At 41.4% G+C, this 19,223-nt stretch overlaps 1 protein-coding gene across 1 annotated transcript; it reads right to left on the bottom strand.

Moving 5' to 3' along the window:
* Positions 1-912: 912 nt before the first annotated feature.
* Positions 913-14,579, bottom strand: GCK (glucokinase). The gene is made up of 10 exons (XM_087703507.1): positions 14,436-14,579; positions 14,230-14,392; positions 13,824-13,978; positions 13,085-13,204; positions 11,947-12,042; positions 10,526-10,625; positions 7,235-7,418; positions 5,258-5,413; positions 3,439-3,672; positions 913-1,273 (listed from the first exon to the last, which is right to left on the bottom strand). The coding sequence occupies exons 1-10, from the start codon at positions 14,577-14,579 to the stop codon at positions 1,129-1,131; spliced, it is 1,497 nt and encodes a 498-aa protein (XP_087559633.1). The 3' UTR covers positions 913-1,128.
* Positions 14,580-19,223: the final 4,644 nt, after the last annotated feature.

Raw genomic sequence — 19,223 nt, 5'->3', positions numbered from 1 at the left:
TCAAACACCTGGGTTGTGCTATTTCTGGAGAGAGTATCTCAATTTCAGATTCGACCCATTCACTTAGGGCCTTTCTCTGTTCATTAGTTGAGTTCCACCCATGGTTGAAACTATAAGGAATATGAACTTGGCTATTCTCATTTGCGATCCCTTTATTGCTTCTAGCGTCTTTGAATCTCGTCATAGCCCTGAGTTCTCTCCAAGACAAAGATGACAAAGTCATAACAGATTTTAGCAGGAGCAGCTTCAAGGCATCTTGTCAGAGGAAAGGAGGAAATATTTGTGGCTAACCATGAATACGTTGGTCTCAAGTGGGTTAGGCGGTGCCATGTGAATCCAATGGGAAAAAACAGGCAGGAGATCTTTGTGTTTTGGTTGAAAGCAAGTGGGGAGATAATATAGCCCAAATCACGTAAAGGCAGAATTAATAACTACCTGGGGAAGAAAATCAGCATCAACATTTACTAGAGACATTGAAATGGAGATCATATCTATCCACCATATGTTGATAGGGGCCCTTGTTTTAATCATCTTAGAATCAAATTTTCTAAAGGAACCAGTGACACATTTTGGATGATTCTACACTTTAGACTTGATATCTGTGCTGTCCTTTTGCTAACTTCTAAGTGCAATGCTCTGCATTCTATAAAGCAAGGCTCCAATAATCATTTCACTGGGAAAAACAATTTTCAGGTTACTCTTCTTATCGACCGATTGGTCAATATCTTTTTATTGAGCAATTTCCCTCCCCCCCCCCAGCAAATTAACTGCCTCCCTGTTCACTCAAGACCACCTCAGAACTACATGAATTGTTTTAATATATAAATGGAATACCCCTCAATTAGTTAAACTCTAACCCATATCCCCTCCCACCTTCATGCGTTATAGAAGAATTTGAAGAAAAAGGAAAAGTTGACGTTTGAAAGAATAATTGCATTCTCTACACAGAGAAGTTAGAAGGAACCCAAAGTTGATCCAGCCATTGTTCTGTCCAGTGTTCATTCAATTCCCCAGGAATAATTTCCTCCTCCTGGTCCTGCTCCTGGCACACTCCAAAGCAACACATCCTGGGGTCGCTGAGAAGAGGAGAAGCTTTCCTAGAAGATAGCTTCTCTTTCATGGTCCATCTCAATGGCCAATCATGCAAGCCATTTTGTACGCTACAGCAGAAATGAGGGCGGCTCCTCGGCCACTGCCTTCTTCTGACTGCAGGAAGGCGATGTCACAGCCCGGAGTGAGTTGCCTAACAGATGCATGGAAACGCTCTTTGAAACTGTGAACAGAAGGAAAACAGGGAGGGAAGAAAGAGAAAGGAAGAGTCAGTGTTTCCAGGATCACCCTTTTGAATTACTGTATATACTCGAGTATAAGCCTGGTTTTTCAGCCCACTTTTTGGGCTGAAAAAAGCCGCCTCGGCTTATACTCGAGTCAGTGAAAAATTTGCCCGAAATGGAGGAGAAAAAGGGGCGGGGCCATGCCGCTGGGTGACACTCGTGAATGGCCCAGCGCCCCTGTGAGTTTCCCCTCCCTCTGTGTCAGTTTGCCGCGCAGGGCGCACCGCACCATCCCCCCTCCTCACGTTCTAATATAATGCAGGGCTGTCTTACGATTCCCCTTCCTCCCCCTCCTGCCGCTCTGCAACGATGTCCCACCTCCTCCTTGTTATGGCAAGCAGCCACATAGCGATGTCCCACCTCCTCTGGTACAGTGATCCAATGATAGGAATCACTGTGCCGTGTGTCATAGGAGGCGGGACATCGCTCCCGCGGCTGCACGGGACATCATCATCACAGCGGGACATCAGCATCATGAGGTGAGTGAAGTATTTCATTGAATACACCGCTAGTTTACTGTTTTTCTTTGAAATAAATATTCAAAAACATTATTGGTATCTATTTTTATTTTTGAAATTTACCGGTAGCTGCTGCATTTCCCACCCTAGGCTTATACTCGAGTCAATAACTTTTCCAGTTTTTTGTGGTAAAATTAGGTGCCTCGGCTTATATTCGGGTCGGCCTATACTCGAGTATATACGGTAGTCTCCTCCAAACCCCAGAAGAAAACTCTTGGACAGGCAGGGGTTTCAGAGCCCTCCCAAGCAGATATCAGTGTTGCAACTCTACAGTTGTACTTAACACAATATGATGACCCTGTTTATAAAACCAAAACTGTCTAGGTTTATTCAGTTCTCTGGGTTTCAGGAAACGCTGGAGCATAAATTGAACAACATTCTGCTAGATCTGCAAAACTCTGAACAACATGAACTGGTAAGCCACCCACTTCTTAAAAGGGATCCTTGCTGGAGTTTAAAACAATTTCTGTGTTCAATTGTATACTGTACAATGATACAAAGGATTTTAAAGATCAACATTCGACTGAAATCAGAACTTTTCTTGTATAGGCAAGAATTAATTAATGCATAGGCAATTGGAAAAGAGCAATGGAGGATTATTTTGATATATGATTATTATTTTGGGAGTGTTATATGCACAAAAATGAAAACATTATGAAATACACTATATTGCCAAAAGTATTCGCTCACCTGCCTTTACTCGCATATGAACTTACTATAAGTGACATCCCATTCCTAATCCATAGGGTTCAATATGACATCGGCCCACCCTTTGCAGCTATAACAGCTTCAACTCCTCTGGGAAGGCTGTCCACAAAGTTCAGGAGTGTGTTGATGGGAATTTTTGACCATTCTTCCAGAAGCGCATTTGTGAGGTCACACACTGATGTTGGGCGAGTTTATGTGGCCTACCACTTCGTGGCTGAGTTACTGTCATTCCCAAACACTTCCACGTTCTTATAATACAGCCGACAGTTGACTGTGGAATATTTAGGAGTGAGGAAATTTCACGACTGGATTTGTTGCACAGGTGTCATCCTATCACAGTTCCACGCTGGAATTCACTGAGCTCCTGAGAGCCACCCATTCTTTCGCAAATGTTTGTCAAAACAGTCTGCATGCCTAGGTACTTGATTTTATACACCTGTGGCCATGGAAGTGATTGGAGCACCTGATTCTGATTATGTGGATGGGTGAGCGAATACTTTTGGCAATATAGTGTACCAACAATTGAGGAACCGTTGGTGAAGATAACAGAACTAGCAGAGATAACAAAATTAATTTGTTTCATTAGAGACAGATCAACAACAACATTTATTGGAAACCCCTTATGGCTTTTTTGCTGGAAAAAAAGAGAGAAATGAACTTGTGATTTATGAGTCTGAAGATTAGAAAGAGTAGTTTAGTAAGAAGGAAATTATGATGTGACCTTAGAGGGAGGGAGGGAGGGAGAGTAAAATATAAATGCTGTCAAAAAGATCGGAAGCTACTTCTTTACAATCTTTTCTTTCTTTCCATTTCTATTGTAATCTTCAATAAAAATTATATTTTTTAAAAAGGAAACCAAGGTGGTGTCAAGGGCTCACCTAGGGTGGTGCTTGTAGACTGACCCATCAACACCCACTGTAATCTTCAGCGTCTCCTCGTTCCTGCTGTCCCTCATGCGATTGATAACCCCAGCCAGCCCAGCTGAGCACATCTGGGCAGCCCTGGTGGAGACGCTCTCACAGGCCATCCGAACAATGTCACAGTCCATTGCAGAGGGCAACAGCTCAAAAGAGGTTAGAATATTGTAAACTTGCTTGTGGTCACCAGCGTCACTGGAAGCAAAATGGAAATATAAAGACATTAGGGCAGCAGAATCACAAGTTAATTTTTTTTCTAAGAAAAGCTTTTCTGAATCATGTCCAGTGGTGGGATTCAGCCAGTTCGCACCTATTCGGGAGAACCGGTTGGTAACTTTCTAAGCAGTTGGGGGAACCGGCTGTTGGAAGAAATCTCCTTTTGTTTTTTTTATCACTTTACAGGGCTAATCCTGTAAGGAAGGCAGGAAGGAGACATTCTGGTGTTGTTTCTAGCCTCATCTTTATTGCCCTGCTTACAGAAACTGCTTCTCCGGTTAACCCTTATTACACTGTCACAGCTAAGGTGAAGCGTCCCTTGACCTGAGTGAAGTTGAGTTGGCGACACCCACACGGTCACATGACCACCAAGCCCTGCCTACTCAGCTGGTCATTGGGGCAGAGAACCGGTTGTTAAAATATTTGAATGCCACCACTGATCATGTCTATCAGATGGATACAGTGAGGGAGCCAAGAAAGCAAGCCAGACTGCATTGAGAATCTAGAGGAAAGCAGAATGGTTAGGGAATGTCGCTAAAGAGGTTCAAGGTTGGAGCAATCCATGTGAGGGTTAATCCGTTTCCAGCATACCTGGAAAGGTCATTGTAGAATCATGGAATAGGACAACACGAGGATGAAGTATTCTGATCTGAGATTGTTTTGCATTCCTCCAAAACTAAAAAATCCCTCTGAGTCATGGTCAGTCCCCAATGACTTTATGAACACATCCATGTAATTTTCTCGATAGCATTAAGCTGATGGCTTGCCCTTGCTTTCTCATTGAACATTTTTTGGCTTTCTAATCTAACTGCCTGACAATTTACAGGGGAAACCTATGTTTGGCATTACTTTTTTTTAAAATAATCTATACTGAAGAAAGCCCAGTATTCCCTTGGAAAGCAGAAAATCTATTGCTGCGCGAATAAATCATAAAGACCTCTTCCTTCTCAAGCCATGGAACTGATGGTCATTTATAACCATTCACATCATGAAAATTTCATGAACGGTTCAGTGAAAATCTGTCAAGCCTCAATGGAAAATCTGAATTAGAAAGCCACGGCTAATTTTGACTTGTTATTTAGCATGGCTGATTAACAGAAGAGTCTATAATATTTGCAGAAGAAAATTGATGAGGATGAGACTCTATTGGAATTTTTATACTCCCAGCCAGATAGATTTCTGCCACTTTAGAAGAGCCTATGGCACTTTAAATTCACTCCCTAGGATAGATTTTATGTACACATTGATTTATTTTTTTTTGCAAATCAGCACCTTCTTTTTTGAAAACCAAATTATTATTAATATGAAACATAAAGCTAAAACAGAATAAAACTGCTGCAGAAGAATGGATAAAATAGACTAAATAACAAAAAACTAAAATGCCTGACATTTGGTAGGTAGTAAGGGGAGGAATCACCAGTCTGCATTGCAACATTTTTTCCCCCAGGGTGTTCAAAAACTTGTTAGTGTCATCAAAACAACCTTTTCCACTTATTTTCACCGAGAACTATTAGTTCTGATGATGCCGAAGTGCCCCAAGTAAACTTTCTACAGTATTGACTACCTTTCAATTTGTGAAATAAAACGACTTTCAAACGATCCCCTGGTCTTCAGCTTTTCTGAAGCTTCTCCGTTGAAGAGTAGGTTTTCATTGACCAGTTTTAGCAGCACCAGCCGTACAATCTCCCCGATGTACTTCCCCCCTATGATCTTCTCAAACCTGGAGAAAGGAAGGCACAGTTTGGTCACATGCAGGAGAAGCTCCGTGCAGGTAGGTGGTGATGGGGGGGTGGGGGGTGGGAGGCAGGCGCATCAATACCAACAAGGCATGGGGATCATTTATATATGTAGAATAGGGAAGGTCAAGTGTGTTAGTGTGTCAGATGAAATCACTGCAGTTTGTTTGAACAAAATCCACTCATATAGGAAGATTGATTGCCTAACAACGGAGGTTGTTTTCTCTGAACGAAGGAAAAACAACCACTTTCCCTCTTTGCTTAACTTGACTTTTTTTTTCCAGTAACCAATGTGTGCACAGGTTATTTGTGCCAGAGTTTAAATCTCAAGTCTATGATGTTTTCAGTATTAGAAGGGTTTTTTTCAATTTCATGTCCTGCTTGTTACTATGAGGCCAAGAAAGGAAACCATGAATGCTATTACCTCTATTCTAAAGTAGATTTACTCAACCTGAACATCCTCCTGATGTGTGGATGGATGTCAACTCTCAAAATCTCAGCCAACATACCCCTTACTGAGAATTCTGGGAGTCGAAGTTCCCCGTGACCCGTCAAAACCGCGGTCGACAAAAGTGCGCTCAACGAAAGCGCGTACGTGACGTCATCACAGCGCGATGAAAAAAAGTAAAAATTGAAATAAAAATAAAATTAAAGCAAGCCGATTCACATAAAGGTAAGGGTTAGGTTTAGGGTTAGGGTTAGGGTTAGGTTAAGAGTTAGGGTTAGGGTTAGGGTTACGTTAAGCGTTAGGGTTACGTTTAGCTTAGGTTTAGGGTTAGGTTAAGGGTTAGGTTTAGGGTTAGGTTTTGGGGGGTTAGGGTAAGGTTTTCGCTTTAATTTTACATTTACCGCTCACAGCGTGATGTTTTCGTCGCGCTGTGATGACGTCAGGTACGCGCTTTCGTCGAGCGCGCTTTTGTCTACCGCGGTTTTGTGGTGGAACCGAAGTTCCCACAACTAGAAGCTACCAACATAACACCAACAAGCTTGGACATTCCAAGTTAAAAAACTCTATTCTAGGCCATTTCCCCCCATACCATAATATTGTCCCAATATCCTAACCCAAGACATCTTAAGGTGGCCAGATTAGGCAAAGCATACAGAAAGTATGGGCTACATATAGCCCAAATAATGTCATGTGATTTTTGTACTTATTAAAATGTGCACATAATCAGTCCAGATTTTGGTAAGAGCTCTTTGTTTCTTCCCTGGCAATCTGCTGTTTGGGAGAGAGAAAAATTGGATTTCAGATAAAAGAAAAAAGGAAGAGGAAGGGAGGGCTGGCATAAAGAAAAGAAAAGAAAAAAAAGAAAGAAAGAAAGAAAGAAAGAGAAAGAAAAAAAAGAAAATAAACAAGGGTCCCACTCCACACCGCACATGAATCCTAACGGATTACTCCTAAAACAAAGTAATTTTCAAGAATTAAGATTTCCAACCTTTACTTTAAGCTTGGAAAAGCACAACAGAAGTCACTCTCTAATTGAGCGTTTCTTAATTGTGGCAATTTTCAGATGAATCTCCATATTTAAACTTCAACTTGGACTTCAACGTCCAGAATTCTGGGGCTTGAAGTCCACCCATCTTAAAGTTGCTAAGGTTGAGAAACATTAACCTTAACATTAGCACCATGAAAGGGAATGATATCACAAGGAATTGCCTTGGTGACCATCCCAAACTCATGACTTGTGCCTAGGTGTTACAGTGAGACCACAGCTTTCATGCCAGCTTCAGTGCCTTGTTCCTGTTCCCCAGGACATCAGAGAAGAATAAACAATTAGGTTAACTTTATCTGACATATTCCTTACAGCTGCTGACCGGGGTTAAATGAGGTTTCGTCCACCACACGATCGTACTCCAAGAGGAATTCGTCCAACTCTCCCGACTCCCCGAAAGCCCCCCATTCGGTGTTCACACACATTCGTCCCTCATTGCCTTCGACCAGTTCCACATTCTCCATCTCCTCCATGTAGCAAGCATTGCAGCCTGTGCCTAAGAGAAGGAGAGGCAAAGAGATTTCCCCAGTCAACAATAGCCCAACAGCATCATCGGGGGGTTCTTGACATGTCTTTATTATCCTGGTCCATGTTGAAGATTTTTGGAAGCTGACATTTTACTTTAGGTCCAACTAATCTCAGTGCATTACTAAAAGAACACATAAAGGTTGATAACAGAGTAACAGAATAACATAGTTGGAAGGTCTTGAAGGTCTTCTTGTCCAACCTTCTAGCTCAGGCAGGAAAAAACGGTTCCACCACAAAACCGCGGACGACAAAAGCGCGCTCGACGAAAGCGCGTACGTGACGTCATCACAGCGCGACGAAAACATTGCGCTGTGATCGATAAATGTAAAAATAAAGCGAAAACCTTACCCTAACCCCCCCAAACCTAACCCTAAACCTAACCCTAAACCTAACCCTTAACCTAACCCTAAATCTAACCCTAAACCTAACCCTTAACCTAACGCTAACCCTTAACCTAACGCTAAACGTAACCCTAACGCTCTAAACCTAACCCTAACCCTTAACCTAACCCTAACCCTAAACCTAAACCTAAACCTAACCCTTACCTTTATGTGAATCGGCTTGCTTTAATTTTATTTTTATTTCAATTTTTAATTTTTTTCGTCGCGCTGTGATGACATCAAATGCGCGCTTTCGTCGAGCGCACTTTTGTGGACCGCGGTTTTGACGGGTCACGGGAAAAAACCCTATACCATTTCAGACAAACAGTTGTTCAATCTCTTCTTAAAAACCTCCAGTGTTAGAGCACCCACACAATCAAGTCTGTTCACTGGTTAATTGTTCTAACTATCAGGATATTTCTCCTTAGTTCTAGGTTGCTTCTCTTCTTGATTAGTTTCCATCCTGTCCTGCTTCTTGTCCTGCCTTCAGGTGGTTTGGAAAATAGGTTGAACCCTTTTTCTTTCTGGCAATTCCTTAGATATTGAAACACTGTTATCATGTCACCCTCAGTACTTATTTTCATTAAATGTAAGAGAATTACATTATGAAGTTTATGCAGCACACATATATGTAGTCCTTGATTTAGGACCACATAATTATAGTTGTATGTCATGTTGGTTATTTGGTAGATGACCATGTGATCACACCACTGGTGGGATTCAAATAATTTAACAACTGGTTCTCTGTCCTAATGACCATCTGGGTAGGTGGGACTCGGTGGGCATGTGACTGGGTGGGCGTGGCCAACTCAAGGTCACTCAGGTCGGTGGGCGCTTCGCCTTAGCTGTTACAATGTAATAAGGGTTAACCATAATAATAAAATTCAATTCAATTCAACCAGAGAGGCAGTTTCTGTAAGCAGGGCAATAAAGATTAGGCTAGAAACAACACCAGAATGTTTCCTTTCTGCCTTCCTTACAGGATTAGCCCTGTAAAGTGGAAAAAAACAAAAGGAGATTTCTTCCAACAATCGGTTCTCTGAACTACTTAGAAAGTTACCAACCGGTTCTCCCGAATAGGTGCGAACTGGCTGAATCCCACCACTGGATCACACACAACTTCACAACTTGTTTGCATGGTTATTAAACAAATGCAATACTTGTAAAGTGAATACTGCAATCATTAGGTGAACCCATTTTTCATAATGGATAGGAGGTGGGTTTTTTTTTTTTTTTTTGCTGGAAATTGAAAATAAATACTGGTTTTCTGCAAAAAAAAAAAGTCATAAATCATATTCATGTGATGCTGAGAACAGCCATAAATGTGGGTTGGTTGCACCCAAAATGCAATCATATGACTGCAGGCGGGGAGGTTGGGGGGTTGGGGAGCAGTCATCAGAACTTCATATCTGGATTGTAAGTAGCCTGGGGAAGGTCCATTGAATGGTGGCTAGATCTAGTCAAGGACTCTCCTTACTGACAACAGTGTAGAATTTACAACCTTGCAGAAGGAGATTGTGCAGAGGGCTTCTGAGTCCCATGTTGTAAAACACCTGCGAGTCCCTTAGCTAGCATTTAATCAAGTGAAGCAGAGTCCTTACAGTGGTTGCTGCAACTAATATATATCTAGAATGTCAGAAAGACCTCGGGGGCTGGTAAAAAGTACTGCTAGGCAATGTCCACTTGATATATTTAACAGCTGTTTTCAGAATAGTCACAACATAATAATAGCCACATAAGAATTTGGTCATAGTGAGCACCTGAAGAAGAAAAGCTACCCAAAACACAAATTTCAAGGCAACCTACTCTCTGTACTGCCAATCGTATTGCTCATCTTCAGATAAATGGAGCATAACTCTTGCCTCACTTTGTAGTTCTTTAGCACCCGCCTGTTACAGGAAAAAGCCTGTTCATTCTGTTCCCATTGTGTTATTTCAAAAATCCGAACAGGAACATCAAGGAATGTTAAACGTACGTATATCAATGCTGGAGTTTCAGTGTCTGCAGAGAATGAACCAGCACCAGATGGGGATAGAACCGTTTGCAAAGATGTACTAATTGTGCTATCAGGCTCCAAAACCCAAGGAAGACCTGTTGAGATTCTTCCAAGCAATTTCTTTCACTGTTCCACACCCAGAGACACAAATATTGCCAAATTAAAGCAGTTTGACAGACTAAGCTAAAGCAAAATAAAGCACCATGAAATATATGCTTTGGAAACTATTAGGAAGGAACCGTCTTTACCCACCTTACCCCACACAAACTATCTAAACTGTAATGTCTCTCGGTCCTCTGGAATCTAGACAGCATTCCATCCCACCATCCAGGTTTTTTTTTTTAGAAGATATTGCTTTGGGGTGAAGTCATAGCTCAAAATAGCAATGTCCATGGTTTTCTACAATATCCATACAAACATCTGCAGTCAGAATTTGTTGGAGAACTGTTAGTTCGACAAATCACTGGCTGGAAGTGCTGTCTTCCAAACATGTTTAACTATAATCCCCATCATCTCCAATCAATACATTTTATGGCCATGTTGACTAAGAGCAGTGGAGGCCACCAGGATAATATCAAGCGAGGAAGGTTTTACGGCAGCCTCCCTGTAAAACTAGGTTCAGTTTGAATCAGCAAGAAGTTGTTCAGATTACAATGGTTGTGCCCAGGGGAAGTATATGAACATGGCAGGTCCACTTACCCACAATCATGCCAACTTCACATCTGTGATCCTCATAATAGCAGGAGATCATCGTTGCTACTGTGTCGTTGACCATTGCAACAACATCCATCTCAAAATCCTGCAGTGGGTTGAAAAAAAGCCCCTGTTATCTTTCTAGAAGGACATCTCAAGAAATAACACACGTGGAATGACCACCTTCACAGAAAGATACCACCAGATAACTCCAAGGATGTTGGATGGCAGAGACACAGTTGGAGGTTGTTGTCTCTTAAATTGGCTAGAGATCGAGATAAACCTCTCTGGGATTTTCCTAACATTCTGCCCAAAAGCAAAAGGGGATTTGTCACACCACACTACAAAATAAATGCTATATTCCTTTTGTTATGTGTCTTTGGGTTTGAAGGTGGCCATTCTATAAGCATTCTTGCAAATCTGGAATATTGGAAGAGGGAAACAGATTTCCCATCCTTCCTATTTCCCCCCTCCCTTTCCTTCCCTCTCCCTTGTGTTGAAGAATAGGCTATAAACTCCTTGGAGAAGAGATCTATCCTTACTCTAGGAGACGTCATGCATCTGGATTGTTCTGTACCTATAGATAACTGAAACTAATCAGAAAGTAACATAATCAAGAGGTGAGCCTCACCTCCAGTCTCCAAGAAAAGATTATTTCTATCTAAATTGTTCTCCCTTGCTCCTAGGGTCTCTCATTTCTAATGATGGATAAGGACAGAGGTCTCTGTAGTCACTGCCATGATTTTAAGACTTATAATACCAGAAGTTTAACCTTGACATTCCCAATTTAAAAATCTTCATAAATAGCAATATTACAGTCTTCCGCCTGCCATCTGGGGTAGGAAAAGCCTAAATATTCTGCTGCTAAAAGCAAAGCACAACATTGTGTCCATCTAGTTCTTCATCTTATATGACAGTGCCTGAAAAAGGTGGCCTAAGCTTAGGGAATACAGGACAGGTTCAGTGATTTCTGTGGCTCCCGTCTCCCACATTTTTCCTGCAGTTCCTTATCGAAACATCTTATTTTAGTTTCACAGTTCTTTAGAGAGCAAGCAGACCAGGGGTGGGTTACAACCGGTTCGCGGCAGTTCCCGCGAACCGGTTGGTCGGCGAACCCGGAAGTAAGTAACTTCCGGGAACGGCGAAGGGCCCACCCGCCCGCCCGCGCTCCTTACCGGTCTTTGAAGGCTTCTGCGCTTCCACGCAGGCGCATGGCACATACAGCGCCTGTGCGATTCTCATCACGCATGCGTGAACTGCGCACGTGCACGAGGACGCCGCCGGTTCGGTTGGAACGGGATTAGCAACCCACCCCTGAAGCAGACAGGGTCATGTTTAATGAGTAAGCCACCCAATATGTTAGAAGGCTGATCCTGAGAATTAGCTGAAAAGAAGCCAGGCATTTTTCAAATGATTATTGCTCTCACCCCTCTTCGTTTGATAGAGTCTCTCAAAAGCTCCACAATGTTGTTCCCTTCAGCTCCAGATGCTTTGAAGCCTTTTGTCCAGTTCAACAAAATTCCCTACAAATCAGAACATGGAAAGAATCAGACCAAACTTTGCAAAACAAGCACAACTCCATGGCCGCAACAAACAATATAGATCAATATATCAAGTTTGTCTCGAGCAAAGAGAAAAGCCACATCATAATCGGAAAGGCCTGCAGATGTAGGGAACCAGCAATGGAGGATAATTGAAGATTGTCTGGTTTTGATCATCTTGGACTAGATTTCAAGTGAGAATGACAACATCCTCACAAACTCTTCACACTGCTGTAAGAAAATTTTAAAATCTATATTTACTGAGTATTTTGACTCAGGTAAAAAAGCAAACCTAAAGAAAAAGATAAGACAAGAAAGAAGAAAGAAAAAGAAAAGCAAGAAAAGAGACAAAAGAAAAAACTGAAGTTATAAAATACAATGGCTTATGACCGTCTCATTAGCAGCTACTGTAGTAAGAAATCTATTGACTCCCCTTTAATATTTTTATAGGAGATAAAGCAACAATGCAGGATTGCTATAATTTTGCAAAATGTCTGCAATCCTACAGAAATCATACAATGGTTCATGGCTAACATGGTCTGTTCAATGCTAAAGAATCTGTCTGGAAGCTCTCACTTACAATGCATCCACTTACACTAGGAGAGTGACACATTTCCCTTGGCAGATTTGCACGTTAGTGGAACTCAATATTTCAGTGCCGTTGTTACTTCAGGCAGTCATTAAACAAATGATGGTAAGATAAGAACTACCTCTATCCTTATCTAGGTTTTATGCTGAATTTCAAGGCTGACACCACCAAAGTACTTCACTTTGTTTTAAAACAAAAGTAATTTTCTATAGAAATTGATCATCTTCTGAGCTTCCATAGCACAAGGGGATTGGGTTTTACTTGTTTGGTTGCTTAGCATATTATCTCCCTGGCTTCCCTCACATGGAGACAGAAGGAACATCACACCCTCCAATAGTTTTGGGCTACATGATTATGAATGATTCATCCGCTCCATTGAGAAAGTCATGCAGTCAAAAGCAGGAATCATTCCAAATTCCTGGTTTCAGATCTCACCTTGTCAATGTCTTCATGTCGAACAGGGAAGGAAAATGTAAAGCCCAGAGGCAGCTTTTTGTGCTTCATTTGATGTTTGCCCAGGAAGTCGGAGATGCATTCCGAAATATAATCAAAGAGCTGAGGGAGAGAGAGACAAAAATTCTATTGCCCTTTTTGTGAATATTTTCTTTCACTTCTTGCAAAGTGTTTATTCAAGAACCCAAGTTCTTTGACAACAAGCAAGACACAAGATCCTAGGGTGAGAGCGAGGCACCCTCGTCCTTCCAACAACCCAGTAGGACTTTGATAATTGTGCTATTTTTGTAACATGTAATAGCTGCTGAAACACCATCTTCTACACAACTTTGGCTCAACTGTTGACTTAAACATGGCTTCAATGAGCTCGTCTTTATTTTATTGGTACAGCAACCAAACCATGAGGCAGATTTAATTGATCAAGAGAAACTAACTCAAGGAAACCCAGTGAGTTTCCATGACTGGAGGGAAACATGAATTTGGATCTTCCCAGTATTAGTTCATCCACTTTAATCACTCCACTCCACTGACTTTCTAATAGTTGTAGGAACTTGAAGCTTTTTTGGAATTTGACCAATATATAAAATTTCATAGATTATGTCTCTTTTGAGTTGCTCTGCAGAGGTGCCTTATCAGTGAGGGGGGCAGCATATACATTGAATAGCTTGTTGTGTTGTGAAAATCTAGCCCACCTCTCATTTTGGCCTGATGATCAACTCACCATTTCAGCAGTTCCTGTCATGGCGTCTTCTGGAATGGAGTACATTTGATGTTTTGTCTTCACCTTCCATTGCCCTTCCTCATCATCTCCCACTTTGACCAGCATCACTCGGAAATTGGTACCTCCAAGATCCAAAGATAGGAAATCTCCAACTTCTGTAACCCCAGAGTGTGACACCATGTCAATTTATGTCTTTGGAAAACAACCTGGACCAATTTCCTCCAGAAGAACCCCATGACTGATTTAGTGGGCATTTCAATAAGATGTTGGCTAACATTAGCATGCTTCTATTTCTAGCCCAGGACTACAATTCCAGGATAGTCTTTGGACAATGCAATGGAGATTTAAAAAATAAGAGTTTAAGTTTGCATCTCCCATCATCCATTTCTAATGAGGCAACAAGTACCTGATCCTTCTGGTGTGGACCGTACATATGTGGGCAACATCTTCACCGAGGCCTCCTCATGCGTCTCCAGTTTTAAGCCTCGGTCCATTTCCTTCTGCATCCGACGCATCACCTTCTTCAAATCTTCTTCCCGTAGCTGGAATTCAGATAGGATCTGTTCCACCTATGAGAGGAGAAACACAAGAAAGGTTCAAGTAGAAGCATACTGTACTTGTATTTTGAAAGTGGATAACCTTGATCTCCTCTTCTTCTCTTGTTTGTATCTGCATCTGATAAATCGCTTTCTCAAATGTGTACTTTTCGGGGAAATTATCTTCCAATTCTCCCATGGCTATTATTAGGCAATCCATGTCTTCAACTGCAATTGTGGCTAGCTTCCCTTGTTGTGAAATTTTTAAAAAGGCTAAATACTATCTGCTCTAGATTATCTGAAGGACCCGGTATCAATGCAATGAATAAATCACTGGCAACAAAATATCTAAACCAACAATGATTTAACAAGAGAGAAAATCAGGTTGCATTTTTCTGCATTTCAAATTTCTTGAGAATTGGGGGAAAACCTCCCTCCTTTTTGTCCACTGATTCCAATCTACAGCTGCTTCCCAAGATTGTTAGTCAACATAAGTGGGGGGAAAACATTAAAAATACAAGAACTTCATAAATTCACAATTCTAGAATTCTAATTCAGATGCACAGATTTTTTTTTTTATCATTGTCCCACTTTCTAGTCCACTTAAACTGTATAATGTAAGTTTACTTATGGAATGATGGCTAATTAAATAATGATCACACTATCAAAATAGCCTGCACTTTCCTCCCACATTTCTATTTTTAGTTACTGGTTAAAACAAGGGGGGCACTTTATTGATTAGTTTGCTCTTTAAAACTTTCAAAGGTTAGCCTAATTATAGTACATACTTTAAATATTTACATTAGTCTTTCAGAATTCCACTTTTGGACAACCAAAAAAGACTGGAGTCAGGTTGGAATACTATTGCATCATTAAACTGTGATCATTCTTGACCTCTGTAATGGGGCAATGATAACATGTGTTTCTAAATCCATCCTACTAGGGATGTTGATTCAAGTAATAGTATGCTAATATTACACTGATCCAACAAACAGTTTAGCAATAGCACTTAAACTTATATACCGCTTCACAGTGTTTTCCAGCCCTCTCTAAGCAGTTAACAGAGTTAGCATATTGTCCCCATCAACCTGGCTCCTCATTTTACTGACCTCAGAAGGATGGAAGGCCGAGTCAACCTTGAGCTGGTGAGATTCAAACTGCCAAATTGCAGGCAGTCGGCAGTCAGTAGAAGTAGCCTGCAGTACTGCATTCTAACCACTGCATCACCACAGCTCAGTTTACATTAGTTAAATAGAATAGTTCCACCACAAAACCACGGTAGACTAAAGCACGCTCGACGAAAGCGCGTATGTGACGTCATCACAGCGCGACGAAAACGGCACGCTGTGAGCGGTAAACTTAAAATTAACGCGAAAACCGTACCCTAACCCCCCCCAACCTAACCCTAAACCTAACCCTAAGCCTAACCCTTAACCTAACCCTAAACCTAACCCTATACCTAACCCTTAACCTAACGCTAACCCTAACGCTTAACGTAACCCTAACCCTAACCCTAACCCTTAACCTAACCCTAACCCTAACCCTAACCCTAACCCTTACCTTTAAGTGAATCGGCTTGCTTTAAAAGCGCTTTTTAAAGCGCCCTTTTTTCTCCACAGTTGTATTTGTCACGCTGATGATGACGTCACGTACGCCCTTTAATTGGGCGCGCTTTAGTGGACCGCGGTTTTGACGGGTCACGATAGATTGATAGAAATGCCTATTTCTTCTATAGAATTGGTGAGACTTTGTTTCAGAAACAAAGGACATTTGCCCAAGTCTTTCATATCATTGCAGGCACACAGGAGAAGACTTGCTGGACACATTTCACACATACCCCTAGTATCCTGTTTCCAGCCATGATCAGTTAGGTATCACTAGAAATCTTAGCAACAGGGGGCATCAGAAAGCATCAGGAGTTCACCCACTATTGCTTGTTCCAGCTTCTGAGAGAGAAAGTGTCCTGTCCATTGAACATGGAAAACTAGCGAGAAACAGATGGCGTCCATTCATAGCTTTTAACAAGAATTGCATTCTAAAAGGATATTTTTTCCAAATTAGTAGAGAAATCTGGATCAGAAGGCAAGAGGAACAGACCTCAGAAGGAGGGATGCACTCTGCGTTCACTGAAATCCCACCACCTGCATCCTTTGGTTACACACTCAGAAATGATAAATAATAAGGCAGTTTCCTTGGAATATTTTTTTTAAAGCCTAAGAAAAAGGTTTGGGGGGTGGGGGAGAGCATCCTCCTTACCGGTCTCAAGGTCTCAAACACCTTCTTCTTCATCACTGAATGGGGTAGTCTTCAAAATTCTCCCAGCAGGAAAAGAGGGTCTGTGCTGGAAGAGAAAGGCTGGGATCTGCTCCCTTCCTGTAACACACTCAGCCACTTGGTCTTTGAAACTGACAAGGCAACTCAGCTGCTTGTTTCTTTTGTTTGCTTAAGCTCCAGGCTGAGTATCGCCCAGATCAGGGGGCAATGTTTCTAGACCCCAACGTTTAAAGGTTCACCAGGCAGAGGCAAAAGAGCACCAGCTATTACCGCAGCACAGAAAACGGAGAGCCGTTATTGCAACACTAACAAGAATGATGCAAATAGCATTGCAGGCAACTCATCCTTTAGCCTCCTAGGGATTTTGAAGAGCTTCGGTTTCTAGGTGGCTCTGGGCAATGTGGATTGTTAATCATGCTTTTATACCTCAGCGTTATGGGTGAGCCCCACCAACAGTGTTGAAACAAGCCATGACTCAGCACAAGGTAGAAACCCATTCAAACATTCAAGGAATGGGTACGTTTATGGCTCCTTGAATAAATCGATTTAGGAATAGACAAGATTGTGGCCAGGCATGAACTTTTTCCTGTCTGAAACAATTGTTCAGCCATTGAGAGAACAAGAACACTTAGACTTATATCCCGCTTCACAGTGCTTTACAGCATTCTCTGGGTGGTTTACAATGTCAACCTATTGCCCCCAGCAATCTGGGTCCTCATTTTACCAACCTCGGAAGGATGGAAGGCTGAGTCAACCTTGAGCCAGTCAGGATCGAATTCCAGACTGTCGACAGCGCTTGCCTGCAATACTGCAATCTAACCACTGCGCTACCATGACTCCTTGATACCACCATTCTACTAACAGTTTTCCACAAAACATTCCAAAACGTTTATGTTTATATTTATGATTGTAGATCACCCAGGGTTACCTTGAGGTAAGATGAGTGGCCCATAAAATTTTACACACACACACACACACACACACACACGTGTGTGTGTGTGAGTACGTGTGTGTGTGAGTATGTGTGTGTGAAATATCACTCATGTATCATCACAAAATCTCCAGAACCATAAAGTCTACAAACTTGAAATTTGGCACGTATGTTCCTTTTGGCTTCTAGGTGCTCGCTAAGATAGGATTTTTCAAAATGACCACCAGTATTTCTTATATTATTATTAACACGCTGTGATGCTAAGGAGTTAGACATTCTACTCCCCCTCCCCACTTGAAAAGAACTGTGTTCCAACTGCCATGTGGGCATGGGCATGGCCAGCGTGTAACTCATCCAGCCTGCAGGATGGGAGTTTAGACATTCTATTCCCCCTCTCCACCTGAAAAACGCTCTGATGCTAAGGAGTTACACTGAGGGAGAAAAGGGGATAGGAGAGGAGAGATAGGCTGAGGGAGAAAAGGGGATAGGAGAGGAGAGATAGGCTGAGGGAGAAAAGGGGATAGGAGAGGAGAGATAGGCTGAGGGAGAAAAGGGGATAGGAGAGGAGAGGCTTCTGGTGGGGGGAAAAGCCTGAGGGAGAGAAGGGGAGAGGAGAGGCCGATTGTAACTACTCATTAATTTTCAAGCTGTAAGAGTCAATTTATCAATTCGATCATGTAGTTATATTAATTAATTAATTAATGTTTTCATATCTACTTGTATTCATTTTGTCTAATTTCTTTGCCCTTTACAGTGTAACTTGTCGAAGTTTAATTCTTTTTACGCAAAACTATGAAGTTTGAACATTAATTTCTACTCACTTTCTATAATGTCTATAGCATAAATATGTCCAATTTCCTTTATTTATATACATCCGTTTATTTATTGGAAATATGAATATAGTACACATTAGCTCCATGACTGAGAAGTTATATGTATATCCTAAAAAAAATGCATAGCTTAAAAATAATCCAGGCAATGAACAAATTTAAAATCCACATACATATCAAACCCATGAATAAACCAAAAATATTGTATAAAAAATAAAGGACTTTTTTTGTTCATACATGGAGATAGAGGAAAAATATTTCTGTCGTGTTCTATCTAACATTATGGGGCTTTTGAAAGAGTTGGGATTGGATAGACTTTGATGTTCTCCCAATTTTATGTACTTCTTTAGCAATTGGGAAAAAAAGTAGAAAAAAAAGATACATTATCTAGGAACAACCTAGACTGAATCAGATCATTATGAAATGTTATCTCAAACTCAAGGTTCCCAAAACTGGCTGGAAAACCACATTTTTTTGTCTGTTGTCTCAATGTCAACAGAGAAGAGGCAGAATGAGTTAGCAGGGGAGGGATATTTGCATGCTTCAACGGTTACCTCTCTCCCTCTACAACAGGAAAGGACCTGGGACACGACTCTTGAAAAATATTTCCAGTATGGCTCAATTTGTATGGGAACAGCCAGACCTTAACATATCCTAGATCTTCTTCCATAACCAAGGCCTCCAGGAATCCATATCTTTAGGAGATATCCAATGTTTCCTGCCAAGGTATTTTTTTTTTCAACTTCCCATGGTCACATGAGATCTCCTGTCTAAGTGCAAGCTAGAGCTGACATTTGGGGAACGTGAGTAGAGCTTTCTGAACAACCAA

Source organism: Thamnophis sirtalis, unplaced genomic scaffold, assembly GCF_051295495.1.
Source record: "Thamnophis sirtalis isolate CommonGarterSnake01/CBP01778 unplaced genomic scaffold, rThaSir2_p1.2 scaffold_2, whole genome shotgun sequence".
Classification (NCBI taxonomy): domain Eukaryota; kingdom Metazoa; phylum Chordata; class Lepidosauria; order Squamata; family Natricidae; genus Thamnophis; species Thamnophis sirtalis.
This window is presented reverse-complemented; position numbering and strand designations above follow the sequence as displayed.

Bases quoted from the DNA above. Each gene is read 5' to 3' on its own strand.
- GCK (XM_087703507.1), bottom strand. From the start codon at position 14,579: ATGGATTGCCTAATAATAGCCATGGGAGAATTGGAAGATAATTTCCCC. The intron at 14,393-14,435 runs GTATGCTTCTAC...CTCCTCTCATAG, and splicing joins ACTTTCAAAATACAAGTACA to GTGGAACAGATCCTATCTGA. The intron at 3,673-5,257 runs GTAGTCAATACT...TTTTGCTTCCAG, and splicing joins TTTATTTCACAAATTGAAAG to TGACGCTGGTGACCACAAGC.